The sequence below is a fragment of the Netta rufina genome (genome assembly GCF_964035555.1).
Source record: "Netta rufina genome assembly, chromosome: Z".
Taxonomy (NCBI): domain Eukaryota; kingdom Metazoa; phylum Chordata; class Aves; order Anseriformes; family Anatidae; genus Netta; species Netta rufina.
This window is the reverse complement of record NC_140126.1, coordinates 1,780,936-1,802,454: the sequence shown is the minus strand read 5'-3', so window position 1 is coordinate 1,802,454 and position 21,519 is coordinate 1,780,936. Positions and strand designations below refer to the sequence as shown.

The following is a 21,519-nucleotide window of genomic DNA, read 5'->3' as shown; positions in this document are numbered from 1 at the left end:
TTCATAAAACCGTAACCCTTTCATACTTAACTGAGCAAAACAAATCAACTCCTTCCCCTCCTCTGTCCCCTCCTGCTTGCCCCCCCCCCCCCCCCCCGTGCAGTTCCTCTAAAATATATTTAATTTGTCCAAACTCTGAAAAATAGTCAAAGAAGAAAAGAGAAAAAATGAACATTTACTAAGGAACGCACTTTGTTTGTTTGTTTGTTTGTTTGTTTGTTTTTCCCCCTAAAAATATATTAAACAGAACAGACACAAATGACACTGACTACAAGCATAGCTTCATGGAATTCATGATCTTTATTTTTTGACAAAATGTATGCATGACTTACTTGTAAAATTTATAAATAAAGTAAATATTAAAAGAAGTTTGAAAAAAAAAAAAAAAAAGTAAATGAGACTATATTCTACTTCATGCTAGCTTTAAAAAGGAATATTTAAAAGACCTGTCCAGCTGATCAATAAAATGATTCACTTGGATGGTCATGGACCGTGAAAGACAGTGACTGTCCTGATGCAATTCTGTAGTATGTCAAGGGCTGAATGCTACATTGCAGACACTATGGTGGGACAGAGTTGCACTGCTCTGGGAAGTGTTTTTTGTGCATTCCTTGGTGGGCTGCATGAGTGTGGCCAATCCACTGTCTGTCTGTAGGACAATGTACCTCTGCTAGCCAGTTCTGATGAGTAAGTAGAGGAGATGGAGCTATAACCCTACAACCTTCTGGACGGCTAGTGTGGGACTTGTGATATGATTGCCAACCCTTCCTGCTAAATGGAAAGAACATGGTCAGGATAGGGTTCTACAGGGTTAAAATTGTGAGCCCCCAGTGTTTCCCCTGGTCCCAGCTCACACACACAGACACACAGACTGAGCACAGTCTAACCCTAAACCTACGTGTGAATGCAAAGCTGAAGGTCAAATCCTAAAGTCCTTAAACAGTCAAAATGTCCATTGAAATGAAAGTTAATCATTCCCAGGATGAAGAAACGACCCATGCATGGACAGAGAGGAGGTAATACGTGCATCCCTTACTCTAGAAATGATAGAAGCTGTTGTGTCCTGGATGCTGCCTCAACTCCTAGCCTTTGAAGACCAGCCAGGGACCACAGGGAAAAAGCACAGTATTTTCTTCACTCAGATGTGGAGAGAGGGGATGAGTGCTAAGTGACTTGATATATAATACAGAGGAGCCACAGGGCAACCACGAATTGGGCCTTCAAGGAGCTACTTCTGCATGAGGGAAGGGAAGAAACTCCAGGACCTGGTCTGGAAGATGCTGTGTCAATGCTGCCTTTTCAAACTGTTACAGGTTATTGTGGTCAGCTCCTGAGGGGTGGCTCATGAGGAACTGCCATCAAGTTGTACTTTCTTTTTTTTTCTTCAGGGATCCTTTCAGCTTCCGCCACAGACTATCCTTCCTCTTCATCTTCTTCTCTGCCATGGGCAGTGAGGACTCTTTCCTTCGGATTTCCCTCACTAGTCCATGAAAGACATCATCAATGTAGAAGCGAAGGGCAGCAGAAGTCTCAAAAAAGGAGCAGGAGTATTCTCTGGCTAAGCTCATTCCTTCTTCAGTCGAGACCTACAAGGAAAAAAAAAAAAAAAAAAAAAAAGGTCTATAAATATCACCTAATTCACAAAGCATGAACCAAAAGGAGGCCATAAAAGTATATCTAATCTTACTTTTTGGATACTACTAGATTGGCATTCCTGAGGCAAATCACCAACCTTTAGTTTAACAGGAAATTTTTCTGTTATTATTACATAGATAAGATTCAAGTATGAAATGATTGGATTGAATCCATATTTGAACAGAGCATACTGACAATATTCATGTGCTTGGATATATTATTTCCCTAATTCTGACGTGCCATTTTTTCCAAGTATTTCCTCTCTTGCAGTAAACCTCTAAAGCTTGGGAGCATTAGTTCCTTTATTCTACAGATTAAAACTGATGGTCAAAAGAACTTCAGTAGAAATATGGTCCTAGAAAACGCATGTTCAGCACTCATCTAATCCTGAAGGGAATTTGACTTGAAGCTGAAAGCACATCAGTTTTTATACCTTAAGATTTTTCAGTCACAAGAAATTCTGAGCATGTTTTTAAGTGCTCTGGTCTTGACAGACCTATAATCCTATCACTTAGCTCATGCCTGAGCCATATGAAGATCCAAAATCTATTTGCTTTTCAGATCATCTTCCTTAAGTGATCTCATGTACTTACTATTCTCAGAGAACACTGAGAACAATGTATCTTTGCTTTTTGAGGAACTATAAGGGGAAGAATCTCCATGAATTTAGAAGGAATCAAGGTAGCTCTTTTTCATTTGCCTGAATTTTCATACAGGGATCTAACTCCTAAAATTTCCATACTAGCTACCTCTTGGCCCACCAGCCTGCTAATTCCCGAGGAAAGGTTCATGGCATGCTAATTACTGGTCTAATTGTGTGGTCTGATTGTGCAGTCTAGAATACAGTCTAAATGCTTACCACAAGGAGTGATGAATGCCTACCACCTACCTATATTTTGCACTTTTGGAGACTTACATGTATACAGTAACGTGTAGCAAGTCTTCAGCAAAATAAGAAATAAACCCTATTAGCTAGCTAAATTTTAGGCTAGATTACCAGATGATAGAATATCCTTTCTTTTCAGTATTCAAACATAAAACTAATGATGAAATGTACAGAGCATATTCAAGTTTTAGGTGAGAAAATCTACGCTTTGTTTTTATTTGTGTTTAGATAACATGATTTATTCAAGTAACTTTCCAACCATCTGGATAAAAAAATAAATAAATAAATAAATAAAAAAAATAAAGTTGTTTAACTAGTTTGAGACAGCCTTGTGAAAGGGTACATCCTAGGTTATGAAAAATTATCAGTTGCTACTGTCTACCACAGGACTAATCTAGTTTTATTTCTTATTTCTACCTTTATGCTCCCAAAGTGTCATTTATATTTATTAGGGAAATAAACCCTTATGCTTCAAGATACAAACAAACTCTCTCATACCTACCATGAGGAGAATGTCCTTTTATGATCAGCTTATGACACTACCTTATTGCATTTTGTATATTTATCTGTAAATCTGGACACAGTGAGAAACAGGGTTTTGCATGAAACAAAACACTAGTTCATTTCAACCTGGAAGAAATCTGCACCTAGCATATTCCTATATAACACAGACCACAGAATTTCTGCTCATCACCTTTGCATCAACACAGACTTTGTCATATCAGTAAGGTCATACGTCTATGTTACAGATTTAATCTTAATTTAATTAAGAATATTGTAAGGCTAAGCAGGGAGGTTGTATGCCAACCTGAATAATACTCACTGACACAATGAAAGATTGTTATCGTTTTCCAACCGCTATAATTGCCAACCTTTAGCAAAAGAAGTTGGTAGCAATATGGTCCTTGTTTTTCTCTGGGCAGCTGTGTAAGCAAAATGTATGATTCAATATGGGCACCACTGAGAAACTGACTGTCTGGATAGGAGACTTATCTTGGTCTATTTTGGACTTTTTAATATATTTTTTTTCTCTTGTTATGCCTTGTTGGAGCTGAAGGAGGATTTATTTATTTTATTTTATGTTATTTTATTTTATTTTATTTTATTTTATTTTATTTTATTTTATTTTATTTTATTTTATTTTATTTTATTTTATTTTATTTTATTTTATTTTATTTTATTTTGAGGCACTGCAGATCTAAGCAAACCATTACACAGAGCTGTAGTTTCAGTGAACATTTTATACATTCATTACTGAAAAGGAAAAATAAAAAATAAAAATTTTAGAAAAGCTTATAAATAGAAACATTCGTATGATAAAAGCATAGTAAGGTACATATAATTACGGTACAAGCACAGCACTACTCAAGTATCAGAAATTGCCTTTTCTTTTGCTCCATGATTTTCCAGTCTTTGCCCATCTAATTCCTCTTTCTTTCCATGTTTGTCTTTTCTAGGATCAAAATATATGTTTTCTCCCACCTGCAAGGAAGAAACATTGTGGGGAAGACATGATATGGTCTGTAATGAAACAAGTCTACTATAAGCTGTGAGAACTGGAGAATACTCAGGAGAAATAAAATGTGCAGAAAAACTTCTTCCCATCCTCTCTGTGGCTGGAGGCTTGTAACACGGCTGAATTTCACTGCATTTCTCTAAAAAGCAACAAAAGTTTGGTTTTGGACTCACAGTTGCCTTCCAAATTATGGAGACAATATTAAAGATATTAATGGAAATAGTTAATTTCAAAGCATAGTATTTGTCATAAATCTTGCCCTCAGGAACTGATTAACTACTTTGATGAAATTTTATGAAGTAATTCAGCACGAGGAAGACACCTGGCACAAATAAGTTCAGGAAATTTAGTCAAAGTTGTTCAGCTTCAAGGCTGAAAACAGACTTCTTAGAAATCTAATGCTGTCATAATTACCACTACCGCTTCCAGCACCAGTGAAAATATAGCTATACTAATTTAATTAATCTGTTTTCTGGAAAACAAAACAAAACAAAACAAACAAACAACAACAACAAAAAAACACACTACAAATGCAGACAGGTGTTTAGAGGAAAAATACACATTCATCTTTCTGTTTGTAATTTGGTCCAGAGGCTAGCCACCTATGGAATAAAAAATAAGGGATAAAGCTCTTGATGAGGTCACCTAATTCCAGGGATTTACCTTGTTCCCATCTTATTGCCAGAAGATAAACTATATCATAGAAATCCAGCCCAGATCTACACAGCTCAGGGACTTGTTGACAAATTGCAGCTTGTGCAAGTCTGTATCACCAGACGATGTGATCTGTCAGCGTGACATGATCAGACGGGTCAGGGAGTGAGGTCATTCTATTGAACATATATCTGGGAAGCAAAGCTTTATATCTCATTTTTTAGAGTAACACTCTGTGATTGAATCTGGCATTGTTTCTCAAAGTATAATTCTGGTTATATCGATTCCAGTTTAGCTTGTTCCTTTGCTGGTAAACTGAAGAAGGGAATGAAGGGGGAAGGCTGGTGTAGTGAAGATAATGAAAGATGAAGATTTCAGAGCTCGCAAAAGCTTCCTGAATCCAAACTTCATTAAAAAAAAATAAAAAAATGAATCTGGTGTGGTGTGCGGATCAGGAGTTAGAGAGGCATGACATGAAGCTTGCTTTGTAACTGAAAAGCAAGATCCCCCAGGACAAGTCGATGAAATGGGCACTGGGGCCTCACAGATGCACGTGAACATGGGAAAACAGTCTTTTCATGCTATCCCTGAAAAGTACATGGTTCTAAGCATCCAGTTGGGTACATGTGGTTTGAGAGGGAAGATAAAGCTGTTGTAGCAGCATTTGAACTGTGGATAGCACAGAGGACCGTAGGCTAACTGGGGAGTTTTTCATCTCTGGATGGCTCAGGGCAGTTGGAACACAGCACAGCTTCATCCAGATAAGAAGTATTCACTGGCTACAAACAGCATTTTATAGCATTAAGATTCTGTTTGTGGCTTTTGCAAACCTCCCCTGGAAAATTACAAGTGAGATTAAATGCAGTGCTGACAGCCTGTGAAAGCCATGATGGATGAGCTGCCATCTTTAAGATAGCCTGCTTCCCACTAAGGTCAACTCCTGCACAACCAAAAGGAGAGCACAAAGCCACAGGAGCTGGAAGGTGGGTGGAGAGGCACCTGCAGTCACAGGCCCCCATATGCAGAACATAAAAATATCTGGATCTGAGGAGGAAAGAGCCAAAACTAAACAGATCAATAGTCTACCTCTGCCCTTGGGCTGTCATTAGCTGGAAAACTTACCTCTGAATCAGCCTGTTTTGTGTTTAGCTCTGTCTCTCCTTTGGTCAACACAGCAAAGAAGCATCTCAAGGTAGATTCTTTGACCAAGATTGTATTATTAGCAGAATCAACAGTATCAGCTTGGGTGAGCCAGTGGTGGTCTTCGTGCAGGTAAGCAATGTGTTTCCACTTGAGCATCTCATCCCTGAAACAGCATCTTCTGTTTGAGATGGCTTTTGCAGATTCCCCCTGTGACTGGCAGCTCCTGGTTGCCATGGAGAGCTCTGCAGGTGAAATGCCATGGGCTGCAAGGATTCTCCTAAATTTTCATTAGGCTTCCACCCTGGCAGCCCTCATCAACTTTGCAATGGGAAACAGAGTGGTAATTATAGACCAAAAAACTTTGTTCTAAGAGTGCTTTTTCCTGGAGACATGCAGTCTTGATCACTAATCAGAGACAGAAGAGGACACATGTTGGTGAATATGGTGTTCATCTAAGTCCCACTGAGACTAATAGAAAGAACTCCAGTGGATTTTGATCAAGCATGGACAGTATTTTTGACAGACAATTACTTATGTGAGTGATAAACAAAAGCTAACAGGTTAGAAACACAGGTAGGGAAGCAGCATCCTGAGCAAACTTGTTTGTACCATAGCAAGTTAAGAGGGAGGTAAGAAGGCAGGCGTGCTCTGAATGATGTCTAAGAAAGATCGATGTTATCTCTGGGTGTCTCAGCCTTATGGGGATTTCTTTATTTCCCAACACACCCTGTTCCAAACACCAAGCAACCACATGGCAGGTTGTGTATCAGTACTTGGATATCCATTTGGTGAGAGGAAGACAATCTACAAGAATCCATAGATATATTCACATCCCTTCCCAATATTATCTATTCCCTCAGCATATTAGAACAACCTAAATAAACTTTTGGTATGGATATAAGCCTATAACATGCCATGGAAAAAGGAACTAAAGAAATCAAAGGTCTTGCCAATATCCTGGGTCTGCAGTAAGCAGATTTGCGAAAGGAAAAATAATCTCTTGGGTCTAGGAAGTGAGAGAATGCTACTCTAGACAATAAAAAGTGAAAAATGGGTTCTGCTTATCTTGCATGAATGATAATTTTATCGATCCCAGCTCTGACCACTGAGCTTGTGCTGAAGACACTCCTACAAAGCAGCTGTGAGATTTCTTTTTAATGATCAGCAGCAAACAGGACTGCTTAATTTTCACCAGTCTCAATTCATCAACGTGGTTAAGGTACCAGGAAAAAACAGGTGGTCCCTGGATACCCAGCACAGATGAACATCAGGGACCTACCCAGTATTCTGGGCAGGGACAAACTCGAGGTTTTTCTAGATAGGACTGGATCCAAAACAGGTTGAAATGAGCATTCCTGTGTTGCCACCACCCTTTCCTAAAGAACAAGTGCTTTCACTGTAAGCATTTCCTTCCTGTTTTAAAAAGCAAGCAGTCCAATCCAGTAGCCCCCAAGCAGGTCTATTATACCTTTGCCATTTATTTTTTTCCACTGACAAGAGTTGTATCAACAACCATGGTGGCAGTGACTTTCCATGGGATGGTTTACAGATCTTTCCATGTGTGAAATGCTATTGTTCAGGTCAAAGCTCAAATACTTAGGTATTACAACAGTGGCTTTGGTTTGAAAACCTGAGCAGTGCCAGAAGGAACAGAAAAATCAATCTTTCTGTCTTTTTAAGACAAGCATTACTGTTGTTATTTGTTCACATAATATATATATATATTCACCTAATATGCACATAATATATTCACATAATATATATATATATTTAATAAGAAAAAAAGTGATTCAAATCCTTTTATCCTTCTCCTCTTTCTTCAGATATTTACATTTATAAACTGCCTATCAGAGTCTTGCCACTGAACAGTGACATCCCTGAAATAAGGAGAAAACAACAAGATCAAATGGAAATCAATTCAGGATGAGAAAAACGTTGGAGACTAGGTTTTGTGAGTAACCAGTTATTTCCTGTTTGTGACCAGACATTCAATGTGACCATGTGTCAGGTCTAAATAAATGTACAGTAAATGCAAAAGTAAAACAATAAAATACCTGGTGTTAAATATTCCAGTTTTCATCTCCCTCAACCCAAACATTCTGTGTTGTTTCAGGATTTTAAACTGAACTGAAATGTGAATTGTTGCTTAAAAATGTAACATTGAAACTTTTCCAACTGCTAAGATAAAAATTAAACATTTTAGCTTTTATGTATGATCACATTTGCAAATATATACACTGCAGTTATTGATTTGATTTGCCCAACACTCCACAACTAGTTTCAGCTGACATAAACCAGCATTTTTCACTCAGAAGATATGTGCACCTGAGTTTTTTCCTCAGTCCCCAGGGAACAGACACCTCTTTTCAGCAGCCTGAGCAGTAAATAACAACACACTGTAGAAACCTGAGAGGAAAAATTGATCTCTACACCATTACTCTTAAATCCATTTGGAAATCTTCATAAGTAATTAGTTGGACAAACCTCACTCTGACTTCATGGCAGGCAATTCTGCAGGCTAAGCTTCGCTGGCTTTCTAGATTACAAGGCTAGATGAGATAAAACTACCATACAATTCATCATTATTGTGAGGATATTGAAATTTGTTCAGTTTGGTCTTACGTGTCTCATAAATTTGCCACATTTTTCTTTCTACCTCACTACTCTGATACTCTTTACTGTTTTCAGAATTACTGCTGTTCAAATGGCCAAGAGGGTAGATCTCTTTAGTAGACTGTGGCCAAGGAAAAGGTGTGGTCTTGTTGACTGAATTTATGCCCTGATGGACAGGATGTCATGGAAATATACTGTGGCACAATACTAAGACATCTCGTGACCTCATCTGTTCCCACCTCTGAAAAAAACTTCCATTATAGATGTTCACATATTCTTTCCCTTCCCCTTTTAGACCAGTCTTTGCATCTGGAGAGGAAGGAAAACATGGCTTTAGCAGTGCAGAAAATAATAGATTGTCTGTGGCTTCTGTTGTAAGCTTTGGGGCTTATTTTTAGGGGATGGAAGATGGAGAACATGGGATCGTGAAACTAAGTTTGCATGTTTTTACAGAAAACTTTAAAATAGTCTCAAAGAAAAAAAAAATTCTAGACAAAACAGGACACACCCATCTGTCGCAAATCACCAACTTTCCACCTAGTTGGTTACTAAATTGGAATATGAAACACAACCCTTAGTTCACCGTTCTGAACCAGGAAGAATCATACACTTATTTGATCCAAATGAAACACAAATTGTTGAGGGCTATTTACCACTCTTAGATTAGACAGACATTTTCTCTGACCTGCTAAGATCACTGCTATGAGCTTATATGAAATCTCTTATGCTATTAGTAGCTATTTCATTAAATGCATCACTCTTAGACTTTTTCATATGAAAAATTTCCAGATCAAATTCTAATTCAAACTTGCACAATTTATTAAGGTTTTTATCACTTGCTTTGTGAAGAAGATTATTACCCAGCACTGATTTCTGTCCATTCTTTCTCCCCCTTTTGTAGAGATTAGTTTTTATATTATTATTATTATTACTATTATTATTATTATTGTTATCATCATCATCATCATTGGATGTAAAGTGGAAGTTATGCCTCCAAGTAATTTGCCATCCTGTTTTGGTTAAATGTTGCCTTGAGTAAAGAGAAATATTCTTCATGAAGTTGCCTAGTCATGAAGCAAGCAAAACACATGAGGCTCCTAGGTCTGTGGTTCACACCTTCTGCTAATTTTACCTCACTATTTCACAGATTTAATGCAAAATAATTAAACCATCCCCTCATTTCATGTAAAAATCACTACAGAACTAGGATGCTGTCTGCAGGTTAGACTCTAAAGTTGTTCTTCACAAAGACAGACTGTAATTTTTTGCCTTTATCTTGTCAAAAGCAAGACTGATGAGTGAGTTAAGGCATCTTTATACCAGGAAATGTTTCTAGAAAGATGGCCTCGGGATCTGACTGAATTGGATACTCAAAGCCACATGATCTTGCATCAGTCAGCAATAGCTCTGGGTCTAATTTGAAGAGAATCTGGAAGTGTTAAATCCTTAGCATCACTCTTCAAGATGAACAAGTATGGGTCAATTGCTCAAAGCATTTTTCAGAGATATGACAATTTTCTAAATTGTCCATCATCTTTAAAGGTACTCTGATTGCAATGCTCAGTTGAAGGCAGATGGTTACAAGATGGTTGCAAAAAGAGGATGTTTTTACATCATTTCAGCTCAGGACATTCATGAGACATTTTTTTTTTTTTTTTTTTTTTTTTTTTTCCTGGGGAGAAAATCAAGGAAACAATTGCATTTCTAAGTTCAGGAAAATTTTCATGTACTTTAAATAACAACAAAACATTCCTAAACATTTTCAATTGTCATCTGCTAACAACAGATGGTTACTCCCCCAAAAAATAATAAACAAAAAAAAGCTAAAAGAAGCTGAAAATGTTGCTTAATTGTACTTTTTAGACACTAAAAAAAAAAAAAAAAAAAGTTAGTAGTATTGAATTCTTATTTCAACACTGAAAGTGATTTCAGTGAAAGTGATTTTGTTTTGAGAGCACAAGTTAACCACGAGCTCAGTACAGACAGCCCACATCTGTATGTGTCTATATGCTGGTGTAGGCCATTGTCATTTATGTGTTAGAAATTCAAATTTTACTAGTCATTTGAATTCAATTCTTCATTAGGACTCGGGTACTAAGCAGACTGAGTAAATCTCCATAAAACCTAGTAATCTATGAAAACCTTTCAGTCATTATAATTTGAAAATGCTTGCAGGCAGACAGTGAACACCATGCTGTTCCCAGCAGTGAGAAGAAAATTTCTTTCCACCTCCATGCAATTGTCACCTCTTGTGATTTGATGATTTTATCCAGGCTACTGAAGTTGGTATTCCACCATAAGGAGGCAGAGAGGCTTTTTAATATATTTACAGAGATTTGGACTGCAACATTATTTATTTATTTATTTGTTTGTTTCTGAAGCCATTTGATGCAAGCCTCACAAATGTATAGGGTATCCTATACATGGATATATATATGCTTTATGGACAACCTACAGAACAATGTTCTCTTTTTTGACCTATTATGTGGGTTGATTTTCAAAGAAAAGATGCTTGATACAATAAGAGGGGGACGTTATATCAGGAAATGGGAATGATCTTTTATTGTTTAAGTTTCCTGCAACTTGTAATTAATTTGAAGGGTTTAGCAATTTTGAAATTTATTGAGAAGGTTTGTCAGATTAACTCATTAAGGAGGCTACTTGCACAGTATCTTTATTAAACTAATGACATTGATCTTCCCCATGTCAATATTAGTTCAGCCAAAATATTACACTTTTGCAGAGTACATGTATGAATTGACTGAAAAAGAATTCACTGAAGCTTCACTGGAGTGTTCCTTTTCATCTCCTTTCTTATGTGCTGAAAGGAGCTCATGTGTGAGCAAAAGGTCTTTTCTTGGTTACAGGAGTACTGAAAGAGGGTGTCCCATGACATAGGAGCCTTAAAGTAGGAATGACAGCTGTATAAGGAGCATTCACTTTCCTCCATCTTGTGATGTGATCTGCCAGTGTGCAGATACTGAAGAATAAAATACTCAGTCTGAAGAACTGCAATGGGGCAACAATGAGAAATGAATGTGCTGAGGGTGGAAAATTAAAAATCTTAAATGGCCAGTGGGTAGGAAGAGCTGCAAGAATGCATTTAGCTAATTAGACATAACAAGCTTTCCTACTGCCTGCTAACCTAACTCAAATTACCTCACTTTTGCTTCAGGCTAAGAACATGCACTTGGATAGTTTCCGTGGTAACTTGTTCGTGCATCTTGTGCTGTTGGCAATCTCCCCATTCATCAGGCAGTTTCTCTGGATAACTCTTATGTGTTTTCTGCCTCTGGGTTTTGAATTTTACTCAGACGACCAAGCACCTTAAAGCAGAGTAAGAGCTAACAGCTGGCAGAATCTTAGTTTTGTTGAATAGAGCCTCAAACATCCTTGAATACATTCTTGAGACATCTTGGAGTCTTTATTGATAGAAACCTAAGAAATGATTATGCTCTACAATCAATCAATAACTTTATTATTTATTTATTTATTTATTTATTTATTTTTCTCCTAGAATCTTAATTTTTGACTGAGAAGACAATTTGGTCATTTGGGATGCTAGCCCAAGTAGTTCATGTTTATTGCCACAGAGGAAAATAAATAGTGAAGGGACAAGAAGAGAGAAACAGAGGAGTCAAGATAGAAGGAATGTAGAGGGAAGGAAGACATTATCTTTATTATGCTAGCTGCAGGCGTAAAATAAGAAAACGGACTCTTAACAAACAGAATGGCTGAAACTCCTTGCTAGAAGCATCTGTTTAACCTTCTCTATACATGATGTATGCATACAATTACGCAGATACTCTTTTGATGTATAAAAGAAGCTGTACTTATATGCCCTGGGAGCCCAAATTGTAATTATGGCTTATAGACTCATATTCTTATCAAATACAATAGACTTTTTAGTCCTCCATTGAAAAACCTGTAGCACAGTTTACGTAGAGGCATGTGTGAACGTGCATCTATAGGCATAAACATGTACAAATGTATCTGTTTACAAATGTGGCTGTGGTCAGACCAAGCCTCTCTAATATAGCTGGCAGACAAGGTTGGCCTTACAGCAAAACCTGGATGTGGATGCCGACAAAACACTGCTCTGAAGAGTCCCTTTGGTACCAAGAGGCATTCAGCATTAGCTCCTCTGTAGATGATAGCTATTTTCTGACATTTATTTCCTGTGTTTCAGGCAGCTAGCTAGTTCAAACCCGTAGTCTGTCCAGACTCTGGAAAAGGCACTGAAAAGATGAAGAGACAATGCGTGCAGTGTGGATGCCACAAGCCAGGCCTCCCTGCTGCCTCTTCTAAATTTTTTTTTTCCAGAAACTATGAGAGATAAAGTGGTGGGTTGTAACATGGAGTACAATAAGCCAGGTGAACTGCTGCTTCTGTGTTCTCCAAGGCAGAAAAGATTGAAAAAGAAGGACAGGAAACATGGAAACATAGAACAGATAATTTAAGATAAATACATAAATAATTCTATGGGTGGAAAGAGTTTTTGATGAAATATTAACAGTGCTTTATCACTGATAATCATGGTGGCTGGTAGGTAAATCTGAAACTGGTGTAGATCACCAAGCAAAACCATTGTTCAGGCAACAGAAAGGACACGTGACATCTTCCCCCAGCCACACAGGTATAGACAGGTATAGCAGTGACAAATACATACCATATTTCATTTGATTTCTCTCAGGAAGCTTGCTTATAATTAACTTTTTTTTTTTTTTTTTTTTTTTTTTTCCTCCTTTACATACATAAATAAGTCTAGTTTTGGGAAAATAAAATTGCTGATACTAAAAACAATAGCTGTTGAAAAACAAGTGCTTGTAGCCTTAACAGTTGCTGTCACTAGCAATTCAGGACATGTTATCACCCCATTATTTTTTTAACCTTAGAAATAAAACGAGTGTTATTAAATAGTTTAGAAAACAACTGCCTGTGGTAAAGTTTTGTTACGCTCAATGGAAGGAATATTAATAGGAGGATAGTTATGATATCTTTGAGCCAAGTTGGGCAGAAAAAGAACATTGATCACATTTAGAACCCTAGAATATCCTGAATTGGAAGGAACCTGTGAGGATCAGCGAGCCCAACGCCACATAAAGGTCTACATAAAAAATACACCATATATCTGAAAGTGTTGTCCAAACACTTCTTGAACTCCTGCAGGCTCGGTGCCATGACCACCTCCTTGGGGAGCCTGTTCTAGTGACTGACCACTGTCTTGGTGAAGAGCCTTTCCCTAACACCCATAGTGACATTCTCCTTGTCCATGACCACCTTCAGGTACTTCGGAGAGAAAAGACCATTACTATGGCTGACACCAATTCAACCTGGAAGCAAATACATTCTGCTTAAAGTTATATTGAAATCAGAAAATCATAGCATAATTTAAGTTAGAAGAGATCTCTGTAAATTATCTGGTCCAAACTCCTGCTCATTGTGGGTCGACACCGAGCAGATTATTCAGGGCACTGAGCAATTATGTTGAGTCATATTTTTAGTACCATCAAAGAAGGAAATCTGACAGTCTCTTTGACTCTTGTTGCACTATTTAACCATTTGCAGGGTGAAACAAACCTCCTCATATGACTCATCAGATTTTTATTATTATTATTATTTTTGTCCTGCAACTTACGTCATTTATTCTCATCCTTTCACTGTGCACCTCTGAGAAAAATCTGGCTTTGTCTTCAATACACCTATTATTAGGTGGATGAAGACAGCAAGACGGTTCCCCTTTGGTTCATCAGGCTGAGCACATCCACCAACTCAGATCTCTTAGCCTATGCTGTTACTTTTTCTGCTCCATCCCCAAGTCTGTCTTGGGAGACCTTTGCTGAACTCACTCCAGTACATCAAGATATTTCTTCTTTGAGGTACTCCAGAAGCATTCCTAGAACTGCTGAATAAAGAGGAAGGACCACTTCCTCGAACCTACTGTCTACACTCGTATTCATACAACCCACCTTGCCCTCTTCACTGCAATGGCACATTACTGGGTCATCGTCAACTCATTCTTCACCAGGACTTCCATGTCTGCTCCTGCAAAGCTTTCTCCCCAGTAGTGCCCAAATGGTACTGCTGCATGATGTTGTCTATCCCAGGTGCAGCACAACATTTGCTTTTGTTTGATTTCATGAGGTTCTTGTCAGACTTGTCAGGCCATGTCCCTTCCATGTACACCTGACTTGTCAACATTTCAGTATTATTCACAGACTTGATGAGGGTACCTTTTGTCCCAGCATTTAATTGTTAACAAAGATACAAGTAACAATTGCCTCAGCATCAGCCTCTGAGGAATGTTACTAGAAATTTGCTGTCTGATGGACTTTGTACTGCTCATCCCAACCCCTTAAGCCTGGTAGTCCAACCAAGTCTCCATTCACTTTGTAGTCCACCTATCTAAACCATACTTTTCCTGTTTGGCTACACTCTGACTGATGCAGACTGAGAGACTGCATTAAAAGTCTTGTTAGAATTAAGGTAAACATAATCCACATCTCACATCCAAAGAGTCAGTCATCTGAAGGTGATAACAATCAGCTCATCAAGCATGATTTGTCCTTGGTAAATCCATGCTAGCTGTTCCCAGGCATCTTTTTGTCCCTCATGTGCCAGTATGTGACTTTTGGGAGGATTTGGATTTGCTTCAGATATGTATCATCCTTTTTTTACACTATTTTAAAAATATTTGGACACAGTTGACTTAGCTTTAAACTACGTAGCTCAGGTATTAGTATTTAAAAATAGAGACATTAGCACAGCCTGTACAATACTATCTAAGAGGCTGAGTGTGCACTCAACAGGTATGATCCCTGCACTTCAGCACTTCAGCCTCACTGAATCTTCTTCCAAGGAATATACATGTAGATGAAGTTGCTGAACTGAGATAAGTAGTGTAACTCTGTCCCATGGATTTGGGTCATAAATTTACTGCCTGGTGGTGTTCTGATATATATATATATATATTATTTTATTTTCTTTCCTTAAAAAAAAAACATTTATGTTTTAACAGCTTGATTAGATCCATCTGATCCTTTTTTTTTTTTTTTTTTTTCCTTACTGCTGTTTTATTAATAAAAATTCCAATAGCAAAATAGACCATATGTTATCAAGGAGGGCAGAATATGGCCTCAGAACCTCAGACAATGAAAGAGAGAGTAGAAGTATTCAATTCTCATACCATATGGGAATAAACCCTGAACAAATAAGCAATATTACTGAAGCAAATGGAAACATTCCTATTACACCTCAGTTCAGGATCTAAAGAAACAGTTCAGTAGCAAGTAGTTATCCATCACTGAACAGGTGGTGTATCAGAGTACAAGAAATAAAAAAGAAAAATAAAAGGAGAGGAGGGGAAGGTGTAGATAGTGAAGGAATGGAACAAGGATGTCTTAAAGGGATCTAAAAGTGTATTTGCTTTTAATCCAGAATGACTGCACCTTTGCATATACATATACCTCTGGACACTGAGACCTACCCATGAATAAGGTGGCTTACTTCTGCTTTCCTATGTAGATTTGACATTTACAACAATGGTTTCATTTCTACAGTATCTCTTGTGAAAGATAAACTGTTTTGATCTATACCGACTATTCAGTATTGCTTTTATTCTGGAATGTGTGCTGAACTTTGCACTCCATAATCTGATGGCAGAGCACGCTGCATACTGCAGAAAAGCTGCACCTATGGGATGAGTAAATACCTTAAAACAAAAATTACACTACAGCTCATCCGCAATAGGATTTACCAGTTTTCAATTTCTTTGGTCTCCTAGGGATTAAGTGTCTGATGTTGCCTCATTTTCTTTCCTTTTACTACTGTTCTGTGCATTTGTAAGTCATGTAGCCCTGTGAAATCAACAGCGTCACACACACAAAATACAAATGTTTAACTCCACTCATCAGTTGTAACAATTTCCTTTCTCGGGTAAGGATCATTTCAACTTTCTTGGTTACAACCAAAACAAAATTTTGCTGAGCTGGTTGTCAGCAGACTGAGTGCATGGTTTACAGAAGGACATGAGATGTACAGCAGTGGCATTCTACTTGATGATTGTACTTGGTATGAGCAAATGGCTGGGACGAAAGTTTACAGCTGGAGTGGCACATAGCCACAGCTGAAACATTAATACTCCAGAATCAGCTATTTTTGATTCCCAGTGCATTGAATCAAGTGAAATATGTCACATATAGCATCTATTCCTATCCTTCTCTTCCCCTTCATTAATTAAAAGTTTGCATCTTTATTGTTCTAGAACAACATTTTCAGATGTTTTATTTTTTTCTGTATGTCTAAAAAATCAGGAGACAAAACAAAGAACAAGGTGAATGAAGAATAATAAAATATTAAAAGAAAAAAGCATTTTGAAAGTATCTTATAACAGATTTTTTTGTTTATTTGTACTGGTGGTCATAAATACATGAAAAGCTATATTTAGAACCCTGTTTTAATGCTTAATGGTACAAAAGGAGATGAAGCAGTGTACCTGTCAAACCAGATGATATAAATGGAGAAAGAAAAAGAAAAAAAGGCAATCTTTAGGCTAAACAATCTCTTTTTCAGTTCTAAATCAGAAGCTGAAAATTTCATGTTAAAAATGATTAGGAGCAATTGCTCTAATTTTAACTTAATGAAATTAATTATTCACACACTGTAGAGAAATAAGTATCTCAGCACCTGGGGAGTATGTTCAGAAGAATGACGTAGATTCTTAAGAGATACTTGTCATTATTTCAGTCCTTCACTGCTTCTGGCAATGAGGATATATCACCCCCTTCAAAAACAGAAGGGAAATGAAGCTTTTACCCCATGTCATTCCCACTGAAAGGCTGTTCTGGAGACATTTTGCTGTGGCAAGATGATCAGAAACCATCACCTAACTCATAAGCAGAATGTGTTCCTTGTCACTTAATACCTATTTGATGTTATCCCATCACTGGTCTTAACTTTTAAATGATTCTTCCTCACAATTATTTATGTCACTGCTTATCAATATATGCACAGTATTTTTATCATCTACTTTCATTTACCTAGGCTAAAGAAATTAAAGTCTCTTTAATTTCCTCAGATAGGACCAACCTGATACGTACTGCCTGCACCTGTTCCAATTTGAATTTGCCATCATCATCCATGAGTAACTAAAGCTAATCTTAGCTGATATTTCACTTTTATCTTATATAATACCTTTGATAGTTCCATGTCTCTATTGTACATATCACTCCAAATACCTCCTGAAGTGAGATTTATTTTATGCACAACTGCATGAGGTTTGTGGTTTATAATCACCCTGTAAGTGGCTGATATAACCCTGTAAGTGGCTGATATATCCAAGACTTTCTCTTCTGCCTTCCAGCTGATGTGCTATAGCAAACAGTCTTGCTATTAGTCCTTAAGGGCATGGCCTTGCACTTTTTACAATTACATTTAATTCCATTTCTATCACTCCTCTGGGTCACACAGCTTTTCCTCTACAATAATCCTGTCTCCTTGAAACAGAAAATGCTTCCACTTTGTGTTATCAGCAAATTTTGTTAGTATACTCCTGCATTTTTATGCCTAGGTCATTAATGAAAATGTTAAAGATCAGCAAACCAAAAAGTAACACCTAATATTCTTAGGTGGTAGATCCAGTTCCAACTGGGGTCAGCCCCTCCTTTCAAAAATGTTATTTAAATTTAAATCTGTGTGTGTGGATATGTGTGCAATCCAGCTGTCATTTTTTTTTTGGCCAGTAAATCACATATTGCTGTTGGTCCATTGCAACTTACCCATCTGTTACAGTTATACAGAATATAGTGGAGAAATGGTTGATTTTTGAAATGCTGGATTGTCCCTATTTTTATTAATGTGCAATTATGACTTCCCAACTACATCGGGTTGAAAACATTTTAATGACATTGCTTTCTATTCAAAAATACCGAATTGACAGACACTAAATGCTCGATGGAAAGTAGCCACGAAGCCATGCCTCTCCAGACATCCCACTCTGTGAATTGCTTTTTGTGCAGCTCCCAGCACATGGGGGGCCCTGGTTCATGACCTGCATCGGTTGGTGGCAGGGTTATAATTCCAATAATCCAGTGCCTTGAGGTTTCTATATGAATTAACCAGACAGGCTTGCTTCTAAGTGCCATTTTTTGGAGATGGAGATAGAGCAGATGGGGATTTGTACAGGCCAAACTGTTGGAAGCCTGAGATAAGGAGGAAGAAATAATGAAAAAAAAAAAAAGAAGAAAAAGGAAAAAAAAAAAAGCTGTGAAAGACAACCCTTTCGTCTGTGTGTTTCACATCGCCACCTGCCAACCTCGGGCCTTCTGATCTCCTCTCAGTGAACCGTAGAGGCAGCAGTTGGAAAGATCAGATATGTGCTCAGGGCAATCTGTCAGAAAGTACTTTGTCACATTCCCCAACAATAAAACCTGTGGAAATAAAATCAGTGTGTTTAAAACTGTAACTGCCCCTTATATAGCAGTACTACTCTTTTCACACAGAAAAAAAACCACTGAACACAGCTCCTGCCCTGATGTTTTTTTCTTTTTTTTCTTTTTTCGTTTTTTTTTTTTAAACATCACTAAAATATTAGCTCTTATTTTTTACCTCCCTTAAGCATCTGTATCTTGTTTGTTTGCCTGTGGCAACACAGTTGTAATGTCATTCTCAAGAGAGTATGCTGAATTTCATTATACAACACATGAAATAAAAAATGGCTGAACAAAACAACAAATAAAACCAATAGTGACTATTTAAATCATCTAAAGATATTGTCTATGTTTCCACAGAGTATCACCCCTAATTGGACCACTACTTGGAAATAATTAATTAATTAATTAATTAATTAATTTTGCTAAGAGATTCTACAGATAAATGGTGTGGGATCATTTTTTTTTCTTTAAACTAAGTGCTGAAGTTAAAGAAAAATATTTAAAGGATACATCAAAAGTTATGGAAAGACAAGAAATTGTCTATTTTCCTTTGCAGGTATACAATTAAGTTTTATATCAGCCCGTTGTATGGTAATTTCACAATACTTGTCAAATCCAATGGTAAGTATAGAAAGTAAATTTGGATAATGATGAACAGGTAGCAGAAAATATGTATGTGTACATATATATATATATATATATACACAAATATATTTCATAGAATCAAAGAATCACAGAATGATTTGGGCTGGAAGAGACCTTAAAGATCATCTAATTCCAACCCCTGCCATGGGCAGGGACACTTCCCACCAGACCAGGTTGCCCAAAGCCCTGTTCAGCCTTGCCCTGAACACTTCCAATGAGTTGTTAGAATATTTTCTTTTCATAATTCAAACCTAATTTTGCATGGGTCACATGCTGGAATAAGCTTGGCATCTCGTCTGAGTCTGTACCATGAAACCCCTCTGTACTGACAGAATTTGGCAGACATGGGCAGTTTTTGCTGGAAAGAAGCTAGGAATTCAAATATGGTCAGGACTGAATTGTATTGGCAAGGCTGTAGCTGGGAAGTTTTCACAGCATTTCTCTAAACTGTTCTTCAGTACAGACATTTCATTGTTTTAGTACATCTATGAGACCTAAATGCACTCACATCTTTTGAAAGATAAATTTAAAAAGGATAAAGTCATTACCCAGGCAGTACAATCTCTTTGGAAGTTCTTGCTATATGGTGCTCTTCCACAGTGTTCAGAGATTCATAAATGTCCTGGCTGACCAGTCTGCCTACTATGGTCTCAGTAATACAATTTCTTTCATTTTGTGCTAGTAATGAGCAGGTTGTTAAAGTAATTATCAAGTCTAGCCATCCTTCAGAATACCAAGGCCTCTGAATAATGTAGTTTCACTCTAATTTATGCAATGTGAATTCAGCTCTGTGAGCGTATCACTGCAATGCCCACTCATTACTGAAGTAAAATTTAACATACCTTTTGAGGGGTTTAACTGCATTTTTCTCTCCTCTCCATGTGTGGATACTTCCAAAACCAACTACCATAGTTTGGAAAAAGATCAGAGGATCGCTGACAGGGAATAATTCTCACAGGTCAGATACTACATTTTTTTTGCCGTTGTTTTCTGTTTTTGAACAAAAGATGCTTTCTAAATATTCCCTAAGAATCTCCCAAAATCTTCTCTACATGGATTTTTTTTTTTGTCTTACATTTGCTCATCAGTGACTTAACTCTACAATTGTATTACTGACCTGTAAGAAGTGCTTTTGAAAATCAAGCTTCATATCACACATACATCATCATCAGAGTCACTTTAAAATCAATGACAGTCATCAGTCACCCAAAGAAAACCTAATCAACTAAACAAAGGTCAAAAAGATATTCACTCATAACTGGACAGTTCCATGTGGTGTCATGCATATTATTAAAAAAATAAAAAATAAAAAATAAAAAAATAGAAGCAATTAGGTAGCAACATTATGTCTTTTATCAGAAAAGATCTTATCCTTACCACATATTCCTTTAATTTTGTGCACTCTGTGTGAAACATTCTGCCAGAATTTTCGTTTGTCTATTTCTTTTTCTCCCAGATATTTAGAGGAATGAAGCACAATAAAAGAAAGAAAAGCAGAGCATCTTAGAGGTAATGTAGATTATCTCTGGAGCCAGTTCTGCTAACATAGAAGTATGTGGTCATCCATTTCCGATTGTAAGTAATTACAGTTATCAGACAAAGCAGTCATCAAAAGGTGTTTTATGAACCATTGTGATTATATAAAGCAAGCTGCTGCTTTGTCATTGAAAGAAATTCACAACCATCCGTTTTAGATAAATAGGGTAAGTTTCTTCACAGTCTGTAAGACTTCGAGACATCTCCCTCAAAGCAAAAGCATCTCTCTCCTGCAAAGGCAAATGTGGTGAATTTTGACCTCTAGCACTGTGCTTGCAGCATCAGAAATAATAATACCAATAACTAGCTCTTTCCACTGCTGTGCCTCTCACAGTTTTAGACTTATTAAGCCTCAAATTGCACCTTTTTATTTATGGGTGCCTCTGTTCAAAGGTGAAGAAACAGAGATGCCATCAGACATATAATCTGCTGCATTTTCTTCTTCATTACCCCAGTCTCAA

General features: G+C 37.2%; 1 protein-coding gene across 1 annotated transcript in view; it reads right to left on the bottom strand.

Annotated features, from left to right (window-relative positions):
* Positions 1-1,358: 1,358 nt before the first annotated feature.
* The window catches only part of RIT2 (Ras like without CAAX 2), a gene marked incomplete at both ends in the record, with an annotated part of 201,176 nt that continues 181,015 nt past the window's right edge, over positions 1,359-21,519 (bottom strand). The window contains one exon of the mRNA XM_084305050.1: positions 1,359-1,586. Within this exon, the coding sequence (XP_084161176.1) occupies positions 1,359-1,586 (228 nt within the window). The remainder of the gene's footprint in view (positions 1,587-21,519) is intronic.